At 33.0% G+C, this 11045-nt stretch overlaps 1 protein-coding gene and 1 non-coding gene across 2 annotated transcripts in view; one reads left to right on the forward strand and one right to left on the reverse strand.

The window, feature by feature from the left end:
* The window catches only part of LOC138309512 (tetratricopeptide repeat protein 39C-like), a 30120-nt gene extending 21728 nt beyond the window's left edge, over positions 1-8392 (forward strand). The window contains exons 11-14 of the mRNA XM_069250734.1: positions 183-280; positions 960-1064; positions 1342-1380; positions 1772-8392. Coding sequence (XP_069106835.1) covers positions 183-280; positions 960-1064; positions 1342-1380; positions 1772-1867 — 338 coding nt within the window. The 3' untranslated portion in view covers positions 1868-8392. The remainder of the gene's footprint in view (positions 1-182; positions 281-959; positions 1065-1341; positions 1381-1771) is intronic.
* A 2581-nt stretch (positions 8393-10973) lies between these two features.
* Positions 10974-11045, reverse strand: Trnaw-cca (transfer RNA tryptophan (anticodon CCA)). Its single transcript has one exon. It is a non-coding gene; the product is annotated as a tRNA-Trp (tRNA).

Raw genomic sequence — 11045 nt, forward strand, 5'->3', positions numbered from 1 at the left:
ATTCCTTGAGAAAAGAAACAATGGACCTGTATTCAGAGCATTACTTAGCATTACAAACCAGGTGAGCGATATAGCTCCTCGTGGCCTCTTGTTTAACATACAGAATTTACCTCTATAATAATTTCGCTGAAGTTATTAAATCATAAACAATAATATTCTCTTACAATATCTGTTGTTTACAGTGTGTGACATGCAGACAGATAACAAAAGCTTCCATTTGAAGTGTCTCCTGGAGGGATCGGTGTTTAAGGAGCTTGGGGAGGAGGAACTCGCCATACAGGTAATATACTTAACATCTTTAGGGAAAATTAGGTCAATTTGTGTTCTAGGAAAACTGGATATAAAAACAAATAGCCAATATCAACAAATTTTCATAATTCATGCATTTAGGATTGTTTCCATGACAACTTCACCAATTGTATCAGTGATAAAATCAGTATTTAAAATGTTGCAATTTAATAATTGATGCATTTGGGAGTGTTTTAAACAAAGCTCTTTTAGAAAAGTCTGCCAGAACTGGTGAACTTTGGTGTTCTTTAAAGATGCTCCACCGCCAACAGAGCATAAATGGTATCTATCATTTAAACAATAATTGGTGTTAAAATTGTGTATATATATGTCTAATGAACTAAGAAAAATAATATAAAATAATTGATTTTGCTTTCGGTGCATGCGTAATCAGTACTGCATTCCATATAGGACATAGTGCCACAGAATTTTTTTCCGGATGCAATAAATTATTTTTAATATTTTTATCTTGAAGTAAAATAAGAACCTCAGACTTTTCGATGGTGGTAATGGTGTAAAGTAAGTAACTTTTGTAACTGAAGAAAAATACTAAATCGTCTGGTCCTGTTTTTGATAGAGAAAAAATACCATTCGTCGGCAGTGGAACATCAACTTTAACAACTTTTGTACTGCTTACTTGTCATGTTTCCCTGATGTTTTATTGTCACTAGTGCTTAGAAGAGTCTTTAGCCAGACATCAGGGCATGAAGGACGATCATCACGTAGCAGCATTCGCCAACTATGAGTTGGCCTCCATCTACATCAAAAAACCTCAGGTAGAGTCATTTTCTCCTTTTGTAGAGAAAAAATTGTTAGTTGAAGAAACCCCAGGCAAAGTAGTTGTCTCCTTTTGGTAGCCTATAATTGACCTCCAATAATACAAAAAAGTGAAGAGATTATCTCCCTTTGTAGAATATTAATTTATTACTAATTAAGATGTTTAAATAATTATATAAACAATCATTTTTAATGTTTTATATATAGATGTTGGGAGGAGCAAAATAAGACTTGTGTGATGGTTAAATCTTCTAACCTTGAGTACTTTTATTACAGACTGTGGGGAAAGCCAAATCATTACTCCAGTCTATAAAGGTAAGTTATTGTATAGACTGGAAACAGTCAGTGTGTTTCATACAAGTCCCATCCTGTCATACACTTCTTTACATTCTCATTTCCTAAAATGTTATATTAATTCTGTGGTTCCATACCATTTTTACATGAATTAGAGCTCAAAAGACAGCATGAAAAGTGCTAAAATAAAAGTACTGCTAAAATGATTATTTTTACAGTATTACCGTCCTCCAATACATATGTCAAGATTCTGAAAGTTCATGACTTATGCCATATGAATAATTTTATTGCATTATCACTAATTCATCAGCTGAAATGTTAAACTACTGAATAAGCTTTAAATTGATAATGTTTCATGATTGTCCCAGTGTTGAGAAGTTTATATTTATCAAACTTTCCATCATTTTTCCAGGATACATACAAGGACTATGACTTTGAGAACAGATTAGTGGTCCGCATCAACAACGCTTTACGACAGCTCAAGGAGAACGGCCCCCCAGTCGCATAGTCAAGGAGAATGGTCCCCAGTAGCATAGTCTATGTAATGTCTCTGGAATCCTACTGTTGTCGTAGGGTTCAACCACTGGAACAGAAATGTTTTATTCGAATTCATGAAACCATTAATTTTGGTCAGAAAGATTTTATTAGATTTATGACGGTGAAATGTGTTTTGTTTTTTAACAAACAGTTACTTTTCTCTTCTCATTTCGATATTTCTATGACGACACCTCATCACTCCATCGACATTATCAATATCATTAAAGAATTATATGATAGGGTGACTGTCAGAAGGATACATATGGCTTCTGTACCATGATTGTTGTTAAGTGTTGATGGTACTTTTTTTTTCTCGATCGTTTGTAATGAAATGTGTTATTTTAATGATCAGACAAGATCTTACTAAATATCTTGAGATTGATTGTATTAAATCAGATCATGAAAAAAAAAAACGAACATGAAAATGAGACCAAGTTCAAAACATGTAAAAAGAATTCCATGTCGTTATCTGGTGATATTTTTTTTACATTTACATTTTTCCTCTCTTGACCTGGAATTTTTCACTGACAACTCTGAATTGACATTAATGGGAAAATGATAGACTTTGTTAATAACGATCACAACCTGATTATATAATTGTAGGATATAAGTTTTACTTGTATCCATTGGTTTATCTTTATTTTTGTTTATGAATATTTATAAATAGACAGGTTTCTTTTGTTGTTGGTTGGTTAGCTCATTGTTAAAATACTCATTAATGTATATTTGGAGTGAATAAGATTATATATCATATTCAACATGGTCAATATAATGCGATACATTGGGGCCCTGGTGGCTTGGTAGGAACATTTCCTCCAGTTTGATGTGAGTAATTAAGATTGGTAGTCTCTATCAGTTACTCTAATTTGTTTTTAATCACATTTGTCCTTAATTTACATAAAAATAAAATCAAAACCATGGATTGAAGTTAGAAATCATGATATACCAATAAAGGGAGATGATTATACAAATTCATTTTCATGATTATATAAAATGAGTGGTATTGTAATATTTCTAAATCAAATATATATCTACATGTGATGGAATTTTAAATATGATGATAAGATTTGGATCCCCTTCAAAATAAAAAACCATTAATATGATATAAGAGCATTAGTGTTTCTCCATCTTGTCTTGTCTTTCAGTGTTTTACTTTGATTTGACCCTAACCATGAAACTGTGTACCCTCTTACTCTCTATTTATTTACCTGCAGGCAATTGTAAATCATTTTTCCATGTTCCTTATTTCATTATGCAAGTCATTCAATAAGAGATCATGTAAATGTTGTTTATAAGAACAAGTTTATAGATAACAAATATATTTAAACAGTATTGTCAAAATAGTTTTATTGCTGTTTTTTGAGGGAGATGTTGATTGGTTGAAATCATTATCATATCACCAATGAGATCCATTGTTACATCAAAATTATTTAAACATCTATTTATATGTACGTGATCAAACCTGAAGAAAGTGAAACATTTTCACGAAGTCAAATAATTCTATGATAATGAATATCATAATTTGTTAATATCCATCAATTATTATTATGAGTTTGGTAACTATGGTAACTAACGGATCCGCTACATGCCAACAAAACACCAAAGGCTGATGACAATAACTGGCAGCTCCTGTGGTGTCCACCGCCAGATTTGTCAGCCCACCTGGATATCTGTAGGTTGTAATTTAATTGTAAGTGTACGGTGTATACACAGAGCCTAGTAATATCCACACACCCCCAGGATTCTAATTCTGTCACTTCTACTGTATACCATCTTTCTTTTGTGACTACTGAATTTCACAATTTCGTTTTAACAATTTAAAAAGTATGAGAAGATTATCTTTTGCGGAATTAAAGATAAACGTTTGGCAATTAACTGTGATTGTGAAATTCGCAAAAGTAAAATTAAGTGAAAAATGTTGAAGAATCACACCATTATACATAAAATGTAAAGAGTAACAGAGACTAAATGTGTGTGGATTCTGTCGACAGAATTAGTTGTCTTTGCTCACCTGACATATTTCCTCCACATGAACTGCCATGGATTTATTCTTATCATCCTTTGGTTACATTGAGAACTGTGATAACATTTATATCATTATACACTTTTTATTTATATGTGTTTTGTAGGTTGTGCTATTATCTTTATTAAATGTATATTATCATATCATTGTGTAGGTAGATAAGAGTTATCCTCCTTAGTTTGAGTAAAGTTATCTCCTTTAAATTGTTAGTGTGTAGTTAAATTAGAGTTATTCCCCATAGTTAGATTAGAGTTATTCCCCTTGTCCATGATTATTGACTCCCAATAGTGCTTTTAACAGAGTCTACTTAATGAATGATGTGTTGGTCGAGAATTTGTTTCTTAAACTTCATGTTACTTATTTTCTGTGTGTTGTCCACCATTTTATAGTCCCTACTATAACCATATATGTGGGGGTCAAATGGTGACAAATGGTGATAGTGTCTGACATTTTACCACCAGTTATCTCCCCTAACCCTGTTTTATAGAGGCCTATAATATGTGACAGTGTCATGGATGTATGTCAGAAGAAGATTTTTCTCTATGAACTCCAGCTTTCCTTCTCGACCAAATCTTAGCACCTCCTCAAACTGAAAATAAAATGCATGTATATTTTTGCTTGTATTACAGGTAGTAGAGAACACTGTTAATTGTATGATGCTCATAGAATTTTCAATAGTGAATCTGCTGTTAGTTTTTGACAGATATATGTTCAGTTTAATTAGTAGAAAATATGGAATAAGATATTTTTTAAAAATTATTTTCCATAGTTGCTGCCTTTTTTTTAAAGTATGTACATAATGTTACTATACCTGGGGTTTTTAATGTCAGGCGGTAGCTGGTACTTTTTGCCAGTTAAACCTAGCTGTGGTACAGTTTAATTTGGGCTGCATAGATAGCATACACATGGTATAGAAAAGCACCCCCTGAAATTGCAGTTGTACCCCCTTGCCTGAAATATAATGAAACCCCTGCTATACCGATGATATTGGTACCATAAGAGAATTAGTTCAAGTGTAAACCACTAGATTCAGTACTTTTTAGGGACCAAATATTGATGACAAATTTAAATCCTGGTTATATTACATTATGACAATATTTTCAACTTCTTTTTCAATTTGAATTTGTACACATGATAATTTCTTATTCAATTGACATTTTTGTAGCACATTAATTTTTATTTTTTTATTTTTTCCCCAGGATGATTTTTGACAAGTTTTTAACATGTCAACTTTGTCAATGTTATAAGAACTAGTTGACTGAATTCGATAATTTATAACAAACAACATTCCATCCACAGGCCTTTGACTCTATAGATATAAAGACAACTCTATATATTGTAATACTGTGTCAAGGTCTATAAATCATTCGGCCATATACTAGAGCCAAAAGCCTGTGTTCCAACTGTCTTGTATCTGAAACCTCAGTGGTCAGTCCTCTATGGGAGGCAGTATGAGGTGTAAATGTTGATATTTATAGACAGGGTAAAACTGTGTGATATTGTTGTGCCATTCTTACCAACACAATGCTATAATGTCTCATACTCTCAGAGTAACCTCCCCTCTAATTGTAGATTAAAACATTAGTAGAGTTGCTGTCATGGTGAAAACAGAGTTGTCTGCCTTTATAAAACGTTGTGGATCTGAGGTCATACTTTTATGAGAGAAATTGACATTGGTTTGGGGTTTTTTGGGGTTGTTTTTTTTTTTTTGTCGAAACAAAAGAACTATGTTACACTCAAAAACTATGACAACAAATATTACCAACCCACAATGTCTAATTTCCACTACACTTCTAGTGTAGACTGATTACCTGGGTAACCGATAATTAGGGACAGATAACTCTGTAATATGCTAGTACAAATATGTGTAAAAAGTAGATTGTAGGATCATCATGAAATAGAGATGAAGGCAGTAGCCATGACAACAAAAACAAAGTTTGATGAGCTTAAGAATATAGGTTTTAAGATTATAAATAATATTTCCTTGATGAACTTGATCATGATGTGATTTAAAGTTATATAATAACAACTTACAAACAAAAACTAAAAAGAGTGAATTAGATAGATAGATATGTATGATAAATATTTGTGTCAAAATAAACTGAAGTCTAAAACCAGTACTTGTATCTGTGTTGTAAATAACCATTATTTATGTACAATGTAGATATATTGTCAAACTCACTCTAGAATTTAGTTCCAGTTTGTTATACTTATATACACCATATATCATATTTATATTATACTTCAATGCCAAAGCCATTTACCATATCCTTCTGTTGTACCACGAGAAGCTAATGTCCATACCTAACGTACGAGGTGTGTAATATGTGATCTCAAACATCCATAACTCCTAACCTATCTGGTATTTATGATCATGCTTGGTTTCATTGCTTTGATTTAAGATGAGACATCAGTGGCATAGTGGTTAATGTGACCTATACCATGGCCACCAACCCTCCATGTTTCTACAGTAGGATAGTATGGTATCAGATATAAGAAATGTATTAGGAAATACTTGTATCAGTTTTGAAGATTTGTGATCATAAGCACCACGTAGGCACTGTTGTTTCTTTTGTGTAGGAATTTAAACAAACCAAAACCCACCATATCAGAGGCTTGTAAGAGTTTCACCAATATAGAACATGAGAGTGAGTTGTATGTCGACTGCTGTCAATCGTGTTCAACATTCCATCTTATCATTTTAAAACAAAATATTGCCTCAGTCCATAAAAGGATGGTGCTAGTATGAAACAATATATGAATGATAATTTTATTAAGATTGAAAACTAACAAGATGAAATACTCATCTTATTTTCAGCAGAAAGTTTTTAAATTTTGATGATCAGAAATTTGTTTACACACATAAAAATTCTGATAATCTTGTAGCCTTATTACTTCTGATGCCAAGCAGGATGACAGAGTTATGTCCCTTAGATTAGACTGAAGCTTCTGTAGAGTTTTATATTCGTTTCACACCAAATAATGTGAATACAATTCTAAAATTAGAAACTAAAACTTACATCGCTATAGTCACACAATAATGTGAATACAGTGGTAAAATTAGAAACTAAAACTTACATCGCTATAGTCGCACAATAATGTAGATACAGTGCTGAAATTAGAAACTAAAACTTACATGGCTAAAATCACACAATAAAGCGAATACAATGTTAAAATTAGATCGTGTTATACTATAGACATTACATTAGAAATTAAAAGCACATCCATATAATGATGATGTACATTATGTATCTAGAGTTTATTTGATTAAGACAACATTCACTTGTTAAATGCATCCAATTTTAATCATCATAGACACAACTAAACATCTGTTATATATCGTATGGTTTTCTTATAATTGAAGTTTGATTTACCTTGTGGACCTTTACCTGTTATTAGTCACTGCCTCCATGGGAAATCTCTCAGGCATCAGTATGGACCAAACTTTTCTGTTGTAACAGCAGCAGATTATTTCCATTACACCACAGGAATAATCTAACAATACACAATGTGGTGTCTACCAGGTACAATGTATGCCAATTTCCTACTGTTGGCAGTATAACTAATATACAAATCATTATCCTATTACTTTGACCTTGAATGACTTTGGAGTATGATATATTTTAGATGAATCCTGATGTAAGTGCTCCAAATGTTTATTTGAAGTGCTAGATGAAGTTTTTGTGATAGAATTTTAAGTTCTAGATAATACTGTTATTAGCAGGTTAATAAATCTTCGTATTGTCCCTAGCATTTGTTCGTAATCGTATGTTATTTTAGTTATATCATACAATGTTACCTACTTAGAGACTTCCTTGTTTTGTATTACCTAGGATCTACCTAAATATATATAAAATAAATATACCTAATGGCATGTATTCAGAGAACTTTAGCATGGGTCTCTGTGACTTTTTACCACCAATATCATTGGGGGAAATAAGACTAGCAAAAACAGGAATTCTAGATTAAACAACCAATTCTCATTGATTACAATAGTTTTATTGTTTTGTTTTTTCTATTTCAATATTTTTTTTTTAATTGGCAGGGTTGTATGTTTATAATGATAAGTAAATAGTAGTTTAGGGTTGTAAACAGTACCTGCCAGTCTGTTATGTATGTTTAAGTTTCCTACAATTCTACATTTGTTGCCAATAGTTTTGATTATATACTAAAACTCTATACCTGTATATAAGAACACCTGTCTACAAAGGACAGTTTTGTTCTGTCCTTTCTAGACATGTTTGACTGTATCTAGTACAAAACTTAGTAATCTAACCATCTGTGTGTTTCCTCTGTATAAGCTGGTTCTTTATCCTAATGTAATTCAGTTTGGTTATATCTTTTTCTTGTCTGTCAAATTTCCTACAGAGTGACCTCCCCTGAATAATATGTGTGTGCTGTCTTTAGAAATGTTAGATATGTGTTGATTTGGATGTGAAAATATGATTAAAATAAATTCTTATTCATAATAAATATTTGTTTCTGTTCTTTGGTTTTTTTACAAATGTTTGTTACAGTAAATATAACCTGCCTTAATCATTGCCTCTGTATTAAGACTATATCTGTATGAAGACCACCTGCTAATTAGACCACTTAGGATCACAAATGGCCTATTTCAACGCAATTCAACGTGTGTATTCAATGTAATTCAACCTTCAACCACTTGGCTATAAAGATCATTTTTCTCCCATACTTCACAGGGATATCCCTTGGTTGCTAGGGAAAAGATATCTCTATCTTACACAGGGGGGTGTAAGACAGCTGACACGCGCTAGACAATAATGTGACATCATCAATACATGCGGCATAACTACGGCGCATTGTAGATGACGTCATCAATTTTGACGCAAAATGACGTTCCTGCGATAATGGCGCGATGAAAAAGCTGGAAACCAAGTGGAATTTCATCATTTTTTCAGCTAAGTATGGGAGGAACAGAATCAAACATGAGTCTGTGAAGTGGACAAGGATATCTCAACCCGAGTGAAAGATTTTGGCCGTCAACCCTCAGCAAGCCTCAGGTTGACTGGCCAAAATCTTTCACTCAGGTTAAGATATCTCTGTCCACTTACCAACCCATGTATGATTCTATTAGTCTTGGTTCCTTGGGTGGTCTACATAGACAAGTTTGACTGTAATACTGTATTAAATATGACTTTTAAGTCAGAGTGGCCAAGTAGCTATATGACCATGAGTAACATTCTTACCTCTCGGTTTTGAGTTTGAATCCTTGTGGGGCAGTTAACTGGTACTGATCACAGGCCAGGCGTTTTTTTTCTCTGAGTACTCTGGCTTCCTGCACCATGTTTAGGGGTAACAAATATAAATGAGTTACGTTTGTTAGGATCGAAATATGTATAAGTGTATATATATCAAGGTAGCAACTGATATCAAGTGATTGTATTTCATTAAATAGATTACAGAATATGTTGTAACAATACATGTATATTCCATTCTCTATTTGATATAACTATTATATACACCATGCGGCAATTAATGTTCAAGAAAGTATTGAAAATCAATTGGCTTGGCTATAAAGATCATTTTTCTCCCATACTTCACAGGGATATCCCTTGGTTGCTAGGGAAAAGATATCTCTATCTTACACAGGGGGGTGTAAGACAGCTGACACGCGCTAGACAATAATGTGACATCATCAATACATGAGGCATAACTACGGCGCGCATTGTAGATGACGTCATCAATTTTGACGCAAAATGACATTCCTGCGATAATGGCGCGATGAAAAAGCTGGAAACCAAGTGGAATTTCATCATTTTTTCAGCTAAGTATGGGAGGAACAGAATCAAACATGAGTCTGTGAAGTGGACAAGGATATCTCAACCCGAGTGAAAGATTTTGGCCGTCAACCCTCAGCAAGCCTCAGGTTGACTGGCCAAAATCTTTCACTCAGGTTAAGATATCCATGTCCACTTCACCAACCCATGTAAGATTCTATTAGTCTTGGTTCCTTGGGTGGTCTACATAGACAAGTTTGACTGTAATACTGTATTAAATATGACTTTTAAGTCAGAGTGGCCAAGTAGCTATATGACCATGAGTAACATTATTACCTCTCGGTTTTGAGTTTGAATCCTTGTGGGGCAGTTAACTGGTACTGATCACAGGCCAGGCGTTTTTTTTCTCGGAGTACTCTGGCTTCCTGCACCATGTTTAGGGGTAACAAATATAAATGAGTTACGTTTGTTAGGATCGAAATATGTATAAGTGTATATATAATCAAGGTAGCAACTGATATGCAGTGATTGTATTTCATTAAATAGATTACAGAATATGTTGTAACAATACATGTATATTCCATTCTCTATTTGATATAACTATTATATACACTATGCGGAAATTAATGTTCAAGAAAGTATTGAAAATGAATTGGAGAGAAGTTGATATACCACATTCGCCATAATTAGCACCCAGGCGTTTAAAATTGTAACCAATGGGAAGTTTATTAAAGAACCAATTGTACATGTAAATCATAAAGGTTTAATCAATTGGATGGGGACTTATTCCACTCCTTCTCCGGACAAGTGAGGTGCTTATAGGTGAAAAGGAGCTAATCATGGCGAATACGATACTTAAACCTTATAATAATCATAACACCTTGAGCAGGCAAACTATACCATCCAAATTAGAAAGGTATATGTGGGTTGTCAGAATATTGGTTCAAAAATGTTTTTTCTTTAAAAATTAATTAATTCTGCAGCAAATAAATTTTGAAATCTACTTTCCAACCGGTGTTATATCTTTGAAATGTGTTCTAGTGGAATTTATACATACTGTATTTGGCAGTAGAGATTTATACTGTAAAGCTGTACAATCATATAAATTAGCAAGCAATTAACAGTATTTCACTAAATACACTACAGAAAAATTTCTGGCAGAATATAAATAGAATAGAACATGTAAATTATTCTTATTAATCAAATACGTAACATTTGGTAGCGTAATGATTTATAAACAGCCTTTTAAAATATTTAACGAAAGTAATTATACATCAAAATTTAAAAAAAAAAAAAAAAAGAAAAAAAACAGCTGCTGACCCCGACGTGATTTGAACACGCAACCTTCTGATCTGGAGTCAGACGCGCTACCGTTGCGCCACGGAGTC

This window comes from Argopecten irradians, chromosome 15 (genome assembly GCF_041381155.1).
Source record: "Argopecten irradians isolate NY chromosome 15, Ai_NY, whole genome shotgun sequence".
NCBI classification, from domain to species: Eukaryota; Metazoa; Mollusca; class Bivalvia; order Pectinida; family Pectinidae; genus Argopecten; species Argopecten irradians.